Genomic DNA, 18,757 nt, shown 5'->3' with positions numbered 1-18,757 from the left:
GGGCAGAAAAGCTGGGGCCAGTTGGGCCGTGCAAAGCTTCACGGAGGGTCACTACTCAACAACTTGGGACTTCAGGACTTTCTTATATGATAACGTGGGTTAGCCCGTGTCAGTGGGAGGTCTCTGTGGGTCAGCTGTCTCAGGTTGCAGTTGCTAGTGTTGCATATGCTGTCAACACTTGGAGCAAAGGAAGGTTTTACCATCCTTCAGCGCCTCAGCCTTGGGCCACTCCACGGGTCTGAGGTATTGGGGTCCTCGATGTGGTTGTGTCTATGCCAAACAACACTACATATTCACTCAGGATGTCTTCCTGAGCATGCCACAATATTATCAGGATCGTCTTGAACTCCTGCTCCAAATCTCCACCTCCCAAGCAAAACCACCTCTGCTGATCACAGGCAGGTACTGCCGCACCTAGCTCACAGCAGCCTATGCTGCCGGGGTGGGGAGCAGACTCGGTACTCAGGCCTAGAGTTGGAGCTTTAGAACTTCATCTGTGTCTCCCTGGCTGACCCAAATATTTGGCTTGTGTCTTCTCCTTGCCAGGCTACAAGAACCGGCTCTGCAGGACAAAGGCTGAGCACAGTGCCCTCTGGTGGCCAGTCCTTTCGATTCCTGGTTGAAGAGAAATGACCAAAGATTTAGAACACCTGTAACTAGCACTCCGAAAGGGTGAGGAGCAGAGGCAGGTAGATCCCTGAGTTCGAGGCCAGCTGATCTACGGAGTGAGTTCCAGGAAAGCCAGGGCTACACAGAGGAATCCTGTCTCAAAAAAAAAAAAAAAAAGATAATAATAACATCGACAATAACATAGCATTGATCCCCCCAGCACTTGAGTGACAGAATGACCAGGCATCAAGGATGAAAGAGACCAGAACACAGGGACCTTGCCCAGTGATCAGGATCAGGGGGACAGGCCTCAAAAGTATCCACACACAGGCCATCCAGAAACACAGGAGCACGTCACCTTCAGGAGGGTCAGGAGCTCCTTAGGGGTATCCCATCATACTCTGGGGATAAGTAAATATGCCTATTCATATTCTGCTCCCCACTGGGGCTCTGTTCCTCCAACCTGCTATGCAGCCAAAGCAGGCCCTGAATTCCTCCTCCTCCTGCCTCGGCATCCTGAGAGCTGCCTATTAACCTTCTCTGCCCGGGACCTCCACTGGATGGCATCCTAACACAGCAGCTCCCAAGTTGCCCCCAGCTCAGGCCACTCCAGGAGTGCGGCAGACCACAGCTGGCCACCTTACTTCTGTCTGCCGGATGCTGGTTTTGGTGTGCCTCAGAGAGGCACAGGGGAGGGGCAGTGGAGCAGGGGACTAACTGGGAATCGTATTCACTCAGACAATGAGGACACAGCTATGAATGGGTCGACAGACCCTTAGGAGAACCAGTGTTTTTGTTGGTTGGTTTTTGTTTTGTTTGTTCGTTTTAGTTCTTCGATTCAAGGCTTCACTGTAGACCAGGCTGTCCTTGAACTCAGAGATCTAACCTTTGCTTCCTGAGTGCTGGGATTAAAGGCATGAGCTACCTCCACCCCTGAGAACCAGCATTCTAATGAGTGGAGGCAGAAAATATATATGCATGTGCGTGTGCGTGCATGTGCGTGTGCGTGTGTGCGTGCATGCGTGTGTGTGCGTGCGTGCGTGCGTGCGTGTGTGTGTGTGTGTGTGTGTGTGTGTAATATAACAGGTATGATAAACGTTCAGAAGTAAAGGCATTAGCTATGCCTGGTAGCACAGACCTGTAATTGTAGCAGGCACAAGGGCTGAATAATGAATTCAAAGCCTGCTTAGGCTACAGCGTGAGTTCAAGACCCACCTGGTCAACTTAGTGAGACCTATATCAAATAAAAAGTAAAAACTAGGGCCAGTGAGATGGCTCAGTGAGTAAAAGCCTTTGCCACCAAGCCTGATGACTTGAGTTCTATCTCTGGGACTCACATGGCAGGAGAGAATTTCCTCCAGTAAGTTGTCCTCTGACCCCCACACAAGCACCATGAACTGTGGCAGGGGTGCTGAGTGGGCATTCGTACATGTACACAAAATTGATTATATATATATTTAAAAGTAAGGCTGGCGGGGTTGGGGATTTAGCTCAGTGGCAGAGTGCTTGCCTAGCAAGCGCAAGGCCCTGGGTTCAGTCCTCAGCTCCAGGGGGGAAAAAAGTTAGGCTGGCAAGATGGCAAGCCAATCCTGAAGCCCCGACTTCTGTTCCCGGCACCCACCAGGATGGATGGAGAGCCTTGTTAACTGCTGTCTGAGTTTGGGATGAGGGGATTCATTGTCAGGTGTAGTGTGCTCTAAGACCTGGGAGGACAGCTCTGGCTTGGGACACAATCTGCTTTCTTCACGTGGCCTACAAGACCTCCCAACATCCGGATGGGTCCTTGCTCATCTTAAACTTGTCTCGATCACTTACGGTACCTTTCATTTTTAAGATTTAGTTTTAGATACATTTATTTTATTTTCTCTGTATTAGTGTTTGCTTGTGTGTGTGTGTGTACTTTCTACGTGTCTGGTGCACACAGAGGCTGGAAGAGTATTTTAGACCCCTGAAGCTGAGGTTACAGGTGATTGTAGGCAACCCAACGGGGGTGCTGGGAACTGAACCTGGGTCCTTTGGAAGAAGAGGAAGAGCTTTTACTTGCTGAGCTACCTTTCCAGCACCAGACTGTGAACTTCTTGAGAAGAGCAGTGACTGCCTTTTTATCATTGCTCTATTCTCAGAGCCTAGGAGAGGGCTTACCGTAGGTGCTCAGTCAATGAACAAAGACTTGATCATAACCTTCTGTTTTAGGACAGCTTTACGGGTTAGAGCTACTCAGACAAACAGGCACAGAAAAAAACTATTCCACATACCCTACGGGTCATCCACATCCCTTGGGGGTGGGGTGGGGGAGAGGGTGGTACAGGACTAGATGGTGGAAGAAGCCCCAGCTGGGAACCAAGCATCCCCTGAATGGGAAAGAAGGATGCTCTGGAGGGATGCTCAGCCCCGCCCTGTATCCCTAGCAACCAATGGGTGCTCCATCCTCCCAACGGCCCCTGGGACGTGTAGTCCCTGAAGGGGCGCCCTCGGGCGCTCCTGCTGGCCCCTAGACTCCAGGTCCCGTCGTGCGCCGGGAGGCGCGGGGATTGGCTGAGCCCCGCCCCCGGCCCGCCCCGCTTCGCTCGCGCCGCAGCCCCAAGAATGAATGAAATCGTAGCGCGCTGGGCGACAGAGCGGGCGGCGCAGGCCGGGCTGGGCCCGCGCGCGGCGGCAGCGGCGCCCCGGGCCGGAGGCGGCCCAGCCGAACGGGCCATGGCCACCGCCATTCAGAACCCGCTCAAGTCGTGAGTGTCCCCTCCCCTAGTCCCGACCCCTCCCTCAGGAGCTGGCCCTCCCCCGGCACTCCCCGGGGCTGGGGTGGGGGACGCAGCGCGTGGATGGCACGGATGGTACTCGGGGACCCCCTGTGCGCCCCCACTCCCCTGCGAGCCTTCCACCCCCTGTCGCCTCCTGGGGTTAGGTACGGGAGTCCTTCTGGGTCGCGAGGGCTCCTCTTCTTTGTCGCTGTCAGTGAAGGAATGTGGCGCGGGCTAGGGGGTGGCGGAGGCCGTGTCCCCACCCAGAGTGGGGGTAGGGGCTTCGCTCGCCTACTCCATCTCTGCTCCTCGGCGCCTTGGGGGGTGGGGAGGTGCACGGCTGCCCTGGGCGGGTGGGAGGTACCAACCTCTAAGTACGGACCGGGATCCTCACGCATCTCACCACCTATTCCCTCATCAAAGCACCATCCTCTTGTCGGGTCTTTCTTCCGGAACCCCGCGGCTGCAGAGTGGGAGCCGAGACCATCCCCGTTTGAGTCCTTGCTGCCTCCTCTCTTTGCTCCGGGGTCTCCAAAGACTCAGAAGTCCCGACGTCTCGGTCAGCTCGGACCGTGCAAGCCTCCTTCTCCCCGCCCATAGCCATCTAACGCGAGCACCTCCCATCCCCTGGAGGACCGGTGCTTCGGGAGCCGGTGCTGGGAGCGCCTCCCTCTCCGGGAATTCCCTCCCTTTCGGCTTGTCGCTGCTCTCCTCGGAGCGCTGGCCTCCTCTGGGCCCGGTGACTGGGAACCGGGACGCCGGGGTCGGAGGCTAGCCCCTCCCCGTCCCTCCTCGCTCTTTGCCACCCGACGCCGCCTTCTCCTTTTTGTATCTCCCTCTCGGTCCTTCCTCGGGATCACGGACCCCCGGGTCCCAGCGCTCTCCACCCCCCTTTCCCTGGCGGTGACAGCGGGTTACAAGTGACAGGAGCGTGGCCGCTCCCGCCCTCTCTCCCTGCAGGAGAGCGGCACTCCCCTCCCCCGCTCCCTACCGGGCGGAGGAGGCGGAGGGCGAGCGCCCGCGGCGCCGCACAAAGGGGCCGGGGCTACCTCCCCCTCCCCCCCCCCCCTGCGCTTATAGACTTGACCTTGAGCCTGGAGCGTTGGGGTGACAGGGGGCGTGCGCCCCCCCCCCCCATCCACCTACAGAAGGGTTGTTTGAACCAAAACCTTTCCCCAGTTGCTGCTGGTTTCTGGAGCGTTGGGGGGCTTGAGAGTTACGGGGGCAGGGATTTATAGGCTGCGCCTACCAGGGAGACCGTCTGGTGCCTGGGTCAGTGTGAGGGGGAGGGCAATGGTAACATATTATGCTTCCCCCTGACTCTAAGTCACACACACAGAGGTCTCTGTCTTTTGGAGGGACATCCAGAGATCCATCGGTGTACACTGGAGTTCCAATCTGGGTTGGTGAGTCTGCAGACACCTCGGAGGCAGTGTGTTTGATGTGCACTCTACGGAGTATAGAGGGCAGTCAGAGGGGATTGGCTCTTCTGTTACCTTCCAAAGGGCCTATCTGGCTGGAAGTGGGGACACACTCCGTCCCTAAGGAATGCCAGAGCCACAGGTCGTGGCTAATCCCAGCACCAGGGAGGCAGACGCTGGTGGATCTCTGCCAGCTTGGTTCAAACAGTGAGCTCCCGGCCAGCCATGGCCAGATCCCCTTAGTCCTTCCGGCCTGAATTCACACTTGGCTTGAAGGCACCGGTTTCCTGCTGGGGCCTCAGTGTTACCGAGTGTGGGTTGGGCCTCATAATTGTTCCTGTTACCTCATGGGGGCAGCAGTGAGGCTCCTGGTGGTTGAGTTAGTTACAGACAGGATCTTAGGGGGCTCTGCCGGCTTTTTAGTTTTGTTTGTTTATTTTGCTTTGCTTTGCTTCCAAGACAGACTCTTCGAAAACTCTCCAGCAGAGACTGCCCTCAAACTCCAGCAATCCTCCAAGTCTCAACTCTGAATGCTAGGTTCACATGTCTGAGCCACAGGACCTCACTAGAAAGCCTGATCCAAAGTACTGATTACTACTATAAGCATAGACAGTGATTGCTACTACAACACAGGGCACTGGACTCTGGGACAGGAGCATTGTTTGGGCAACTGGGAGGACTGGGGGCTGAGTTCTGAGGACAGAGTGTGACAGAGTGTGATGGCCACAGGCAGGGGAAAGGGAGCCAGGCCCTTTCCTAGCTGCAGCCCGGCTTCTGAGGTGACAGGACATCTTCTACACTCAAGGGAGGGCAGGGCAAAGGTAGAGGTCAGGGTGTGTGCTGGGGATCTGGTGTGTGGTGGAGGTGAGAGAAAGGTGACAGGGACCCCCCCCCCGAGCTGAACGACAGGGCATATCAAGGCAAGGTGGGGTGACACCACTGGGGTCTGGAGAGGAGGCTGAGTGAGGGGGTGCCAGCATCCCTTATTTAATTCTGGGCAGGAACTGAACCAGATGCCCTACCTATGCTGGTATGACTTTGGATGACTTAGACGGGTGGATGGATGGGGACATTTGTGGAAGGGAGCTAAGTCTAGAGGTGTGTGTAGTTCAGGAAATCTTGAAGCGTATAGGGATGGGTGGACCACCCCCTGGTGGACAAAGGTGTAATTGTATTAACACTTGATATGCTAATTTATGCAGCCACTCAAATCAGAATGCTAAGTTATTCCCCAGAGGGTGGGGCTGTGTGTGTGTGTGTGTGTGTGTGTGTGTGTGTGTGTGTGTGTGTGTGATTCAGTAGGTCAGCTCATTTTCTGGGGCTCTGCTCGGGTAGTCTGTGGGTGTCAGTGGGGGAGGAGAGGAGACAAGGCTCCCTCCACTGGGGATGGATGATTAGGCGAATGGGTCTTTGGGCTTTCACACAGCGCTCAGGGCCAGAGAGCAGGTAAGGTTTCTCCTCAGGACCTCAAAGTCCTTGTCTGGAAAATAAGGAGAGTCAAAGTTTAGCTTGGAAAGAGATGTGTTAAGCACATGGTGGGCAGTAAGCGTCACTCAGCACCTATCTGTTGAACACCTACTAGGGCTGAGATTATTTTTCTACCACTTAATACCCTGGTACACAGCAGACCCTCCTTGTAGACATCTTCTCTATGGAATAAATGAATTTAGTAGTACCTGCCAGGTACTACTATTTCTTCATCTGGGGCCGCGACTGAACCCATGGGCTCTCAAATACTTTCTTTTATCAGAACTGAACCCTAAGCCTTGTTACCTATCTTTGAAAATACTTTCAGTAGCTGACGTGGAGTCACACACCTTTGGGAGGCAGAGGCAGGAGAATTGTAGTGTGAAGACAGCTTGGGCTGGACAGTAAGATTCTGTCACTGAAACAGCCTCTTACGTGGTTCCTCATCTAATCTTCAGTCCGATGAGGCATTGTAACTATTTTCTAAAGGAGGAAACAGGCCCAGAGAGGTTCAGTCCTGCGCCCGAAGTCCTAACAGTGGGCATTTGAGCCCAGTGACGGCAGTCCTGTAGTCCTGTGGAGGAGTGGACCGGGGTGACCGCGAGAGTCAGCCCTGGGACACGATGGGTTCTCCAAGTTTGGAGGGGCTTGGGAGGAGAGGTGGCGTCTACGCCGGCACGCTGGTGACCCCGCTGGGTGGGTACCTGCGAGGTCTGCGCGCCTGTGGCTGGGCGTGAGTGAAGGTGTGTGAGTGGGGTGTGTGGGAGTCTGCGAGTGTAGTGTGACTGTGTGTAAGCTGCCATGTGCGCGTGTGTGCGTCTGTGCACGTGGGACTGGGGAGTGCGTGTGAGTGAGCGTGTCTGAAGGACTGCGTGATCCTCCATCCCCCCTGGGGCTGAGGACCCGCCAGGGACTACCACTCCCGGCATGGCCTGGTCGGCCCGCCCCACCGTCCTGATTGGCTGAGATCCGCGTGCTCCCGCCCCCCGGGAATGAATGGATGGGCGGCCTCAGCGCCCGCCCGACCGCTGGGAGGACCGACCCGGCAGGGACCTGCTGGGGGCAGGACCCGGGGAGCAAGATGGCCACGGTCATCCCCGGCCCCCTGAGGTGGTGCGGGCGGGCGCCAGGCGGGGGAGTTGGCGCGGGCGGGTCTGCGCGGCCGCGCGCGCGTGTGTGTGTATGTGTGTGGCCGCTGGGGGTGGGGCCGGTGGGGTGTCAGGGGGCTGTCACCGGGTGCGGGGGTGCGAGCGTGTGTGACTGTGGGTGTCTGGCAGGAATGATGTCCGACTCGTTGCTCCTGGACGGGTGGAGGATGTGGGGGAGGGGTCTCCCTGGCTTTTTAGGGGAAGGGAGTCATGTCTCCTCCCAGGGATGCCGGGGTTTGAAAGAGGGTGCATGGCTTAGAGAAGCCGGGGCTGAGTACACTCGAGTCGAATCCACGCTACCTTTGTCTTGGGGTGTGGAGTGTGTTGTGCGACTTGTCTGTTGCTTTTTGTTTTCTGGCTGAATGTGTGGGTATGTGTATGCTTTCTTTTTTTCTGCCTACCTCTCTGACTAGTTGGGTCTCTGAGTGTGTGCACATGTCTGGCGAAGCTGCACCATTTATGCTCTGTGTCTTTGGACAGGGAGGTTGTGCGGATGACATGGGCAGACCTGACTGTCCCACTGTTTCCAAGGCGTGCACCTGTGTTTGGGAATGTATTTTAAATTTGGGTTTCTGTTTTCCCCGGGTGTGAATGTGTGTATGTGTACCTGTGCAAATCTCTGTGATTTCTTTGTATTGTGTGTTTGACATAGTGTCTTTGGATAGATGTGTAAGCACATATGTGACTGTTTCTTGAGTCCCTGTCTTTGGACACTATCTTACTGTTGCGATGTGTGTGTGTGTGTGTGTGTGTGTGTGTGTGTGTGTGTAGTGTGTTGTGTGTTTCCATGTTGTGCGTCTTTGTGGATAATTTGTTTATCTTGTGGTCTTTGGATACATGACATGCGTAGGTAGTTCTGTGGTCTGTTTCTGACTTGGAATATCTGTGTTCTGCAAGAGATCGTGTGTGTGTGTGTGTGTGTGTGTGTGTGTGTGTGTGTGTGACAGAGAGAGAGAGAGAGAGAGAGAGAGAGAGAGAGAGAGAGAGAGAGAGATAGGGAATTTGTTTGCTTCTCCTTTGTGAATATTGGGATATGTTTCTCTTTGTGTGTGAATCCCGTGTGGCCATGTGCGATTTGTTTGTTTTGGGCGTTTGGCTACGTTCATGTGTGGATGGGTCCCAGTGTGTTTCGGTCTGTTTCTATATTGTCTGTGAACACTTCTTAACCTGAGATACAATCAAGTTCCAGGTAGCCGCCTCCCCGCCTGCACCCTGCCCCGCCCCTGGGTCCGGAGGGGTGGGAGGAGGGGGAGGTGAAGGTGGCCCTGGCTGGTCTGCCTCTGCGGACCTGCGGGAACGGGCGGCCAGGGGAGGGTGCTGGGCCTCGCCGCGCCAGCCCTTGCTGACAGCCGCCCGCCCGCTGCTCGCCCGCCCCCGCAGCCTCGGCGAGGACTTCTACCGCGAGGCCATCGAGCATTGCCGCAGCTACAACGCGCGCCTGTGCGCCGAGCGCAGCCTGCGCCTGCCCTTCCTCGACTCGCAGACCGGTGTGGCCCAGAACAACTGCTACATCTGGATGGAGAAGACCCACCGCGGGCCTGGTACCCGCCGCGAGGCCGGGGCGGGGCGGGGCCTGCGTCCGTCCGGGACCTCACTCTCACAGCCTCTCTTCTCCAGGTTTGGCCCCGGGACAGATCTACACTTACCCCGCCCGCTGTTGGAGGAAGAAGCGGAGACTCAACATTCTGGAGGACCCCAGGCTGCGGCCCTGCGAGTACAAGATCGGTGGGTGGAGCTGTGTCCCCTGCGCCCCCTGTGGCCCCTTTCAAGGTCCTCAGCCCCACTGCAGCATAGCCGGAATGTGGCCTTTATTTTCCCGAGTGTCTCCGCAGCAGGCTGTCTGCCCTCGATGTCTTCAGTTACTTCCTTTGAGTTACTGAAGCTTGCAGCTGTACCTGCTATGTGGGTCATGGCGGAGCAGGTGTACGGAGGACGTCGTGTTATCTGTGTCTAGATGTATCAAGTCTGACTGTATCTGTCTGGCTGTGTTTCTTTCTGTGGGTGCTAGAGGGTATCTGGCTGTCTGTGTGGTTGGGTGAGTTAGTGATGTTTCTCAACCTGTGGGTTGCGACCCTTTATCAGGTATCCTGTATAGCAGATATTTACATCATGATTCCTAACAGTAGCGAATTTATAGTTATGAAGTAGCAATGAAATGATTTTATGGTTGGGGTCACTACAACATGAGAAACTCTATTAAAGGGTCACAACATTAGGAAAGTTGAGAACCAGAGTTGAGTGTCTAATTGTTAACTCTGTTGCTGAGTGTATTAGAATGCCTGTCTTTTTCTGGGTGTTACCAAGTGAGGGTATGTGTCAGAAGATATGTGTTTGATGTGTGGTGAGTCTGTGTATATCTAACTCTTCTAGGGGGTGTATATGGTTCTATTAGGGCATCCTGTTGGGGTCCTGATGTTGTGGAGTTGCTATAGGAGACTCCCGGCTTGTTTCTGTGTTAAGTGTTTTTTGAGGTGTGTGATAGTTCATAGACTGGAGTTACTATTTCCCAATGTGTTCAAGAAAAGGCAGACACTGGTTTCTTGTGTGTGTGTGTGTGTGTGTGTGTGTGTGTGTGTGTGTGTGGTCTACTTGTATCAGGAGTATGGGAGTGCTGGCTGGCCGTGTCTTCCTGTGTGTATCATACTGTCAAGTGAACTGCCTGTATTTCTGTGTACTTGTGGACACACTTGAATCTTTGGGGATGTCTGTGAGTGTCCCAGTGTATCATAGGACCTGCCTGTGTCTCCCTAATTAATGTGGGTCCAGATTTATCTGTGGCTCTGGCATATCCTTCCGAGTTCGTCTGTATCCCAGGGCTTAACTGTATGTTTTCTGTGTGTCCAGCTGTATTCAAAGGTCTGGTGTGTCTGACCATCTGTCTGTATGTCCTGCATGCATGTCTGTGTGTATCCTATTCAAATGTCTAACTTTCTTTGGGTGTTTCTGAGGGGCTGGCTGGCTGGCCTTTCACTATATGGGTGTTTCTGAGGGTCTATATTGTTTTTGAGGGTTTCTGGGTACATTCAGCATTCTGGTCTTGTCTTCTTTAGGGAGGAGAGCTGAGGGTGTGGTTATGTCTCCCCAGGGTCTGGACACACTTTCCAGGGCCTGAGGTTGAATCCTCATGTCTTTGTTGACTGAGTGTGGGAGAGCCTGTCCCTGCCACAAGGATCATGTCCCCTTCCCTCCCACTACAACCCGACCACAGCCTCCTCAGCTGACACCTACTTTCCCCGTGGACTGTCCCCAGATTGTGAGGTACCCCTGAAGAAGGAGGGTGGCCTTCCGGAAGGGCCGGTCCTCGAGGCTCTGCTTTGTGCTGAGACAGGAGAGAAGAAGGTCGAGCTGAAGGAGGAGGAGACCATTATGGACTGTCAGGTAGGAGCCCCCACCCTGGCTGCAGGCCGCTCTCACCCTGGCACCTGGCACCACGTCGCCTTCCTGCTCTGAAACACCTGGCTCCATAGGGCCTCTGGGTACCCTACGTCTCCATTCTCCCAGAACACCTCTGCTTTAGAAGGCTCCCTGTCTTGCTCTCCCGCCCCACCTGCAGCACATCAGTGCCCCCACCTTCTCAACCCCCCAATCTCCCTTCTACTGGGCCCAGAAACAGCAGTTGCTGGAGTTTCCGCATGATCTCGAGGTAGAAGACTTGGAGGAAGACATTCCCAGGAGGAAGAACAGGGCCAAAGGAAAGGTATCTTCCGGAAGCTTCTCCCCACCACCTCCTCCCCAGAGCTGTATGTAGGAGTAGCGGGTTTTATACCCATTTTTATGGATGAGAAAATCGAGACTCAGTAGATATTATAAACATTTGCAAACAAAGGAGCTTGTGCTGTGGATCAGAACTGTCTGCAGAGCTGGGTGTGGTGTTCCACACTTAAGAGTCCCAGCACCTGGGAGGCTGAGGCAGGAGAATTGCCTCAAGTTTGAGACAAGTGAGTTCCAGACTATTCTAAACTACATAAAGAGACCCTGTGCAAAAACATTTAAAAAAAAAAATCCTAAACCAAACCAACCACCCACACCACACCTACACACACACACAAAACAAACAAGCAAAAACCTTCTGCCAGATGCCCTTAACTCCAGCCCTCAGGAGGCAGAAGCAGGCAGATCTCGGAGTTCAAGGCCAGCCTCGTCTACAGAGAGAGTTCCAGGACAGCCAGGGCTACCCAGAGAAATCCTGTCTCAAACAAAACAAAACAAAAACTAAAACCTCCAGTAAAAGCAATGAAAAAGTGTTAGAACACACCTTTGCTGTCTGTCATAGAGAGGCCCAGGCAAGAGGATCTCTGAGGCCAGCCAGATCTGTATAGTGAGTTCCAGGACAGCCAGGGCTACCGAGACCTTGTCTCCAAACAGCAACAGCGGAAAGACTTATCTTCAAAGTTGAACTGAGAGACGTTCAAAGGCTCAGAGCTAGAAAGTTTGCCCGGTTTCATGTGGAGATTTAATTACTGTTGTGCAGTGCTGGGATGAAACCCAGAGTCTTACAGTCACATGATACCTGCTCTGTCACTGAGCCACACCCCCAGTACTGAAAAGAAAAATTAAATTTTTGTTTCAGTTTGACTTTCAAGTCTAAATGAAGAAGCCCAGTAAAAGCATGGTAGCACCTCCCATAACCCAGAGGCAGGAGGATCACTGCTCGGCCAGCCTCTTTTACATAGTGAGTTCCAGGCCAGCCAGGGCTCCATAGTGAGACCTTGTCTCAAACAACAACAGCAACAAACAAACTCAGAAACCCCAAGAATGATGAGCTTTTCTCTGGTTTTCTGGGCTCCTTACTCCTAATCCTCCTCCCCACAGGCATATGGCATTGGAGGTCTTAGGAAACGCCAGGACACCGCTTCCCTGGAGGACCGAGACAAGCCGTACGTCTGTGATAGTGAGTTCTGCAGAAGGGAAAGAGGGGGAGTGTGGGACCCAGTGACCTCAACATTATGGCCCTTGTTCTGGTCCTGGGTCCTGGGAGAAGGGGGTGCTCTTTGAGAGGGGTGGTGTGATCGGGAGGCCAGGGTGGAGGAGGTGGCCCTAGAGTCTGACAACTACTCACTCACCCTGCAGTCTGTGGGAAGAGGTATAAAAACCGTCCAGGGCTCAGCTACCACTACACCCACACCCACCTGGCTGAGGAGGAGGGGGAGGAGCATGCTGAGCGCCACGCCCTGCCCTTCCACCGGAAAAACAACCATAAACGTGAGTTGGAGGGTCACGGCTAGTGGGTGAGATGTCCAGTGGTGGGGTGGGGGCAATGGAGCCTGGCAGTGGCTGGGGAAAGGGAGGTGGGGGCACATTAGACATTTCTGGAAAATCTCCAGCTCAACGGTTCCCTCCCCCACCAACCATGGGGATGCTAGCTCTGGGGTTGCCATGACAACCAACCATCTCCTTCCCCTCTCTCTCTCTCTCTCTCTCTCTCTCTCTCTCTCTCTCTCTCTCTCCTCCCCTTCCCTCCCCTTTCTCTCTCCTTCTCTCTCTCCCTCACTCCCTTCCCGGGCATAATATTTCTGGGTCTGATTTATTGTTTCAATTAGAGCTTGGAGGGGGGGTTGATAGATGACTCCCCTTCCCTCTCTGGGCCTTCCTTGTTCCCTTCTCTGCTATCTAGGGTCCAAGGGCAAGGTCTGTGGCCCCAGGGTCCTAGATACCCACCCACACCCGTTCCATGCCAGGAGAGCTGAGCCCTGAGGGAAGGGAGCTGTCTCTCACCTGTCCCTCAGAATGAGCTTCCCAGCCGCCCCAAGCCAGGCCCAGAACCTCCTGTGCTGTAAAAGCGTCTTCCTGAATAGACATACCTGGTCTCTCAGAACTGCCTGCTAACTGTTGACCTAGGCAAGCTTACTTGGGGGTGTACACACATAGTGGGGAGGCAGTCTTGGGCTTTCGCTAAGGTTATACCTATTTCCTACACTTTTACCCAAATAAAGAGAACATTTAGCTATTCCAAGACAAGAATTTTGGTGAGGATTAGTTTCCCCTCCCCCAGATTTTTTTTTTTTTTCCTGCTTCCCAGTGCCTGGGCCAAGGGTCTATCTACCCTGGGGCTGAGGCTGGGGACAGATGGGACCTTGCCTATGGTAAGAGCCCCTTTCTGTCCCCCACTCCCAGAGTTTTACAAAGAATTGGCCTGGGTCCCCGAGGCACAGAGGAAACACACAGGTAGGGACACCTCCCCCACCCCGACTTTCGCAGCAGTCTTTGACGGGGTACCCCACCTGTCCTGTGCACACTGCTGCCTACTGTCTTTCAGCCAAGAAAGCACCAGACGGCACTGTCATCCCCAATGGCTACTGTGACTTTTGCCTGGGGGGCTCCAAGAAGACTGGGTGTCCTGAGGACCTCATCTCCTGTGCAGATTGTGGGCGATCAGGTGGGCAACCTCACCGCATTTTACTGTGAAGTGTGGCGAGGGGACATCCCAAAATCTGGATTTGGGGAATGGGAGGCAAGAAGGGACTGTATCCAGCCTGTCTGGGGCATAGTGGTTTAGCAGAGCCTAGGGGCTACCCCTGCTGCTGAGGACTGTGGGAAGCTGAGCAGGCTCACAGTAGGAACGGTATGAGGTGCCGTGGCTTTGTGCTTTGCTGGCATGGAGAATGGAGAGAAGCTACAGAGGCATTGTGGGTAGGGAACTGAGGTATGGAAGTAATGAATTGCACCAGCTGGGTGCTGTGGATAACCGGATAGAACTGTGGTTAATGTAATGTGGTTTTTCCTGGAGGCCTCACGGGTGGTACGGCTGGTCGCTTCAGCAGTGTGGGTAATGGGTTGTGGTTGTTACAGTATGGGTTGTCTTGGCCGTTTAATACAATGGAATGTGGATGTTATGGCATGGTGGGCTGTGGCTGTGAGATGCCATGGGTACCAAGTGCTGTGGCTTCTGGGTACTGTGGGCAGTAGCTATGGCTGTCAGGCTGTGTGGGCTGTTGATGTCTGGCTCTGTGGGAAATAGTTGTAACTCTTGGGTGTTGTAGGCAGTGGCTGTCAAACATTCTGAGAGGTGGCTGTCAGGCTCTGTGGACAGTGGCAGTGGGTGTTGGGCACTGTGGGAAGTGCTGTGTGCAGTGGCTACAGGTGTCTCTGCTGGTGTGGGAGGAACAACTGAAGTGTCGTCAGTGGCAGCTTGTCTGCTGGTGCGCGGTGTGGTATGGCCTTTGGTTTCATGGAAGCAAGGTGTGGGGACCCTGTTGTGGAAGCGGTTGCTATAGCATCCTGGCTGGGAGAAGGCGGCTGCCACGTTGCTGGGGTTAACACGAGGGCTGGCCGCTCTGCTGTGGGTATTGGAATGTGACCACCTAGTGCGGTGCTTAACAGACTGTGGTTGCCACAGTGTTGTGGGTGGTAGAACGTGGTTGCCACAGCACTGCAGGTAATGGAATGCGGTTGCCATGGTATTCTGGGGAGCAGAGTGTGGTTGTCATGGTGGCTGAGTAGGAGACTGTGGTGGCCAACACACAGCTGCTTGCTGGCAGGCAGTCCAGCTTCCGGATGTCTGTCTTGCGGGTAGGGTCCCACCACAAAGCTCATCTTGACCTCTGAGTCAGGGGTGGGGATAGAGCCATTACCTCCCCAGGGGTCAGTAGCCACCAGGGGTACAATGACTTGCTAACTGCATCCCTGCCCCTTGGTTCCCAGGACATCCCTCGTGTTTACAGTTCACGGTGAACATGACCGCAGCTGTGCGGACCTACCGCTGGCAGTGCATTGAATGCAAGTCCTGCAGTCTGTGTGGTACCTCAGAGAACGACGTGAGTACCTGTCCCACTTCCTGGGCACATCTCCGCTGCCCTTCCAGCCTGGCTCTGCTGCTTTTGCCCATGAAGCCTCAAGCCTTCCTTGCTCATAGCCCCTGGTGACCAGCAGTAGTGTGCCTTCCTGATGTCACCAGTGAATGCCCTTTATCCTCCTCCTCTGAACCTGCCGACCGCCCTTGTGGCTGGTGGTCTTGTTCCCACTACACATAGAAGATGCTGAGCTCAGGAAGGGAGAATGATACCTGAGGTCACCCAGCTGAGAAGGTCGTAGGGACAGGATTTGAACCTGTACTCACTGCTCCCGACTTGGTATCGGAACAGCCGAACATCATTTAGTATGCCATAATTACAAAGTCCAGAGGACACTCTGTGAGTGGACGAGCGAGGCCAGTGGGCTCCACAGTATAGACTGCAGAGCCAGCTCTCTCAGAAGGGCCCCTGGGACCTAGCCCCTGCCCCAGCCCCCCACCCCGGTTTCTGGTGCCCATGCCCCCAGGGTGCCAGCTGGGCGGGTCTCACCCCCCAGGACCAGTTGCTGTTCTGTGATGACTGTGATCGAGGTTACCACATGTACTGCCTGAGCCCTCCCATGGCGGAGCCCCCGGAAGGTGAGGGAAGAGGTGGGCGGCACACGGGGCGGGTGGGTTGGAACGCTGTCTTCCTGGTGGCAGAGACCATGTGCTCCGGGTGGGGGACAGGTTGGGGCGCCCTCCTCGGGCTTGGGTCTAATTTTGTCCCGTGGCCTCCCCCCAGGGAGCTGGAGCTGCCACCTCTGTCTTCGACACTTGAAGGAAAAGGCTTCCGCCTACATCACCCTCACTTAGGCCTGCCTCTGCTTCTCCAGGACCTTTGGGTGGTGCTAGCTTTCCTGGCTGGAGGAGCTCCTGGCTCTGCCCACTCGGTGTCCCCAGTGGGAGGGAGAGGGTGAAGCCCAGAGGGGCCAAGATGTTCTTCCTCTGCAAGTGGAATGTCACCCCGTGGGTGGGTGGGTCCGGTAGGGCTCCTCCTGCCCCCTCTCCATCCCTTGGCAAATGGGCACCAGGGGCTTCTGCTCCCCTCAAAGCCATACCCCGCCTCTGGGCGGGCATAGGGGGGTAGTGGATGCCAGCTGGGGGCATGGAAAGAGCCTTTTTCTAAAGAAAAAGACAAAAAGTTAAAAAAAAAAAAAAGAAATTAATATATACAAAGAGTACTATAAAGCCTGGCTGGGTGGCAGGGCGCAGCTGAGTGTCTGCTGGGTACCGACTCTTACCAGTTTTCTGACTGGCACCTCCCACCCCATTTCTGGAGTTGCAGTATTCTCAACTCCCCATCTGAGGTGGGTACTACTCTTTCCTCACACCCAGGCCAGGTGGGCACAGTGCTCACCCACTGCCCTCTCCCAGTACCCACCGTGGATACTGCATGATGTGAACCATGGTTTTGAACTCTTCCTGCCCTCCTTGCTAGTCCCACCCTGCGCCCACTGGTGCCTGCCAGGCCCTGGGCATGCAGCTTGGGGAGGCCAGCGGGCAGGCGGGCGGCCGGGCAGCCCGGGCAGCCGGCGCAGCCCGCTGCAGTGAGAAGCACAGATTGCAATGGACTCATTTTCCCCTCTCTTCTCAGCCCCTTCCCTTCCCGGCCAGGCCGGGCTGCCTCCTGCCCCACCTCGCTGGCCATTTTGGGGGTGGCGAGGGGGTGTGGTTGTTTCTTGTGGTTGTGTGTGTTTGTTGTTCGGGTTTTAAAAAGGGAAATTGAGACTGTAAGTAGGGGAGGTGGAGGGTCTGGGGGAGTCTACCCCCAACCCAGGAGTGCCCCCCTTGCCACCGAGTCTCCTTTATTGCCTGCCTCTGCTGTGAATTAACTTGTTCTGTGTATTAAACTGGGCCTGACCCCTCTACCCATGACCGCTTCCTCTAATCTCCTTTGGGTGTCACCAAGATGGGGAGCCAAGGGGCCTCACTGGGGCAGAAACCACTGTGGTCGGCCCCCACCTCCTTGCCCCTACACCCTGCCTCCCTCTGGCTTTGTCCCAGCTCCTCCCGGTCTTGCTGCAGAGAAGAGGGGGATGGGGTGGAGGGGCTCCCACCCAGCCAGCTGTGGTTGCCCTAGCAACGGGCTGCTGCAGCTGCATCGGGACGCAGCTCAAAGAGGGAGGTGGGAGTAAGGGCTGGGGGAAGGGAGGGCTGGAGAGGCCCGAAGGCAGCCCCCTCCCAGGCTAGGGTGGGGAGCTGGCTGTCACCCGGGATTCCCTGTCTTGGGTGTGGTTAAAAGTGCAGAAGGGCAGGACATCTCAAAATCAGGGAGACGGTATGTGTGTGGAGATTCGGGGCACTGATCAGGGAGGAGGAGGAGGATTCTGAGGTCACAAACTTACTGAATGAATAAAGGACAAAGCTGGAGAGATACACAGATGAAGAGAGCCCCCAGGATTCTGGGGGAAGGGGACAAGGAAGGAGGACTAGTCTAGGAATAAAAAAAAAAAAAAAAAAAAAAAAAAGGCCGGGCTCTGGCAAAAGACCAGGGGAGGGTGAAGTGGACAGCATTTTGGAGAGAGAAGCAGAAAATTTACAAAGTCAGGAGGAAGCAAATGGAGTAAGGAGCCACTCCTCGGAGGGAGAGGCAAAGCCCCTACACAATAGACAGGGATGAGGAGGTGGGTGGTGTTCTTTGGTTGGAAGGCAATGGTAGGTTGGAAGGCAATGGTAGCACGCCATGTGGCTCAGAATCCCAGCACTGAGGCTGAGGCAGGAGGATGGTGAGTTCCAGGTCACCCTGGGCTACACTGTGAGCCTTGTATTTAAAAAAAAAAGGGGGGGGGGGGGGGGGGGGGACAACAGAAATCTGGAGAGTGCCAGCCAGATGAGGCCAGAGATAGAGTGGCCGCCAGAGTAGAGGTGGGGGAGGAGGGAGACTGGAAAACTGGGGCAAGAGGGGAAGGGATGGAGGCAGCACAGGCGCCATCGGGCTTGGCGTGCATGTGCGGTGCGCGTGTGAGTGGTGGGGTGCTGGGAGATGGTGGTGTGTCTCCCGGGCCAGGAGAAGATGTGAGAACAGTTTGTTCCCAGGTTCCCTCCCCGCTTGGCCCGGGCTGGTGGGGGGAGGGCAGGGCTGGAGGATGGGGCCCTGAGGAGGGTGGAGAGTGAGGATGACTGAGAAGCTGGAAGGGCTGGATTCTCCACTGGATATATGCTAACGCCTTTCGGACGACATTTTTGGGGGCAGGGGTGAGCGTGGAGTGCGGAGGAGGGTCAGAGTTGGGCAGACACAAAGAAGCCGAGGACAGCCAGTCCTGCCGGGAGAGGCATTGTCCACACAGGAGGCGGGTCCTTGGGATCTTCCCGTGGAATCCCTGAGTCTGAAGTCAGTTTGCCTCGTGTCCCGCCCACCCGCACGTGTCCACGGATCGAGTCTTAAGCTGCCCCCGCCTCCCCTCCAGCCAAGAGGGCCACAGCGGACGATCCTGGCCGAGGCTTCCAGGGTGTGTTGGAGCCACTTCCTTAAGGACGTAGGGACTGATCACCCAGCTACTTCTGACCCTGGAGGCTCGGGCTGCTCTCCGCGGCAACCCGCTCCCTGGACTGCTGTTGGCAGAGGGAGGTCTAGGCCACAGTGGGACCCAGTGGGGAGAA

General features: G+C 55.4%; 1 protein-coding gene across 8 annotated transcripts; it reads left to right on the top strand.

The window, feature by feature from the left end:
* The first annotated feature begins 3,103 nt into the window (after nt 1-3,103).
* Nucleotides 3,104-17,030, top strand: Dpf1 (double PHD fingers 1). Of its 8 annotated transcripts, none has more exons than XM_036195429.1 (13): nt 3,276-3,338; nt 3,774-7,348; nt 8,767-8,927; nt 9,004-9,111; nt 10,637-10,764; nt 10,994-11,083; nt 12,199-12,277; nt 12,457-12,588; nt 13,501-13,551; nt 13,643-13,762; nt 15,028-15,140; nt 15,673-15,754; nt 15,900-17,030. In XM_036195429.1, exons 2-13 carry the CDS (start codon nt 7,239-7,241, stop codon nt 15,968-15,970), a joined length of 1,245 nt encoding a protein of 414 aa, XP_036051322.1. In that variant the 5' UTR covers nt 3,276-3,338; nt 3,774-7,238; the 3' UTR covers nt 15,971-17,030. The 8 variants fall into 8 exon arrangements, with proteins under 8 accessions (XP_036051312.1, XP_036051274.1, XP_036051339.1 ...); XM_036195409.1 differs by having other exon boundaries at nt 15,643-15,754; XM_036195400.1 differs by having other exon boundaries at nt 3,774-7,351; nt 15,643-15,754.
* Nucleotides 17,031-18,757: the final 1,727 nt, after the last annotated feature.

The sequence above is a fragment of the Onychomys torridus genome, chromosome 1, assembly GCF_903995425.1.
Source record: "Onychomys torridus chromosome 1, mOncTor1.1, whole genome shotgun sequence".
Classification (NCBI taxonomy): domain Eukaryota; kingdom Metazoa; phylum Chordata; class Mammalia; order Rodentia; family Cricetidae; genus Onychomys; species Onychomys torridus.
The sequence above is the reverse complement of the archived record's forward strand: the minus strand, read 5'-3'. Positions and strand labels throughout refer to the sequence as shown.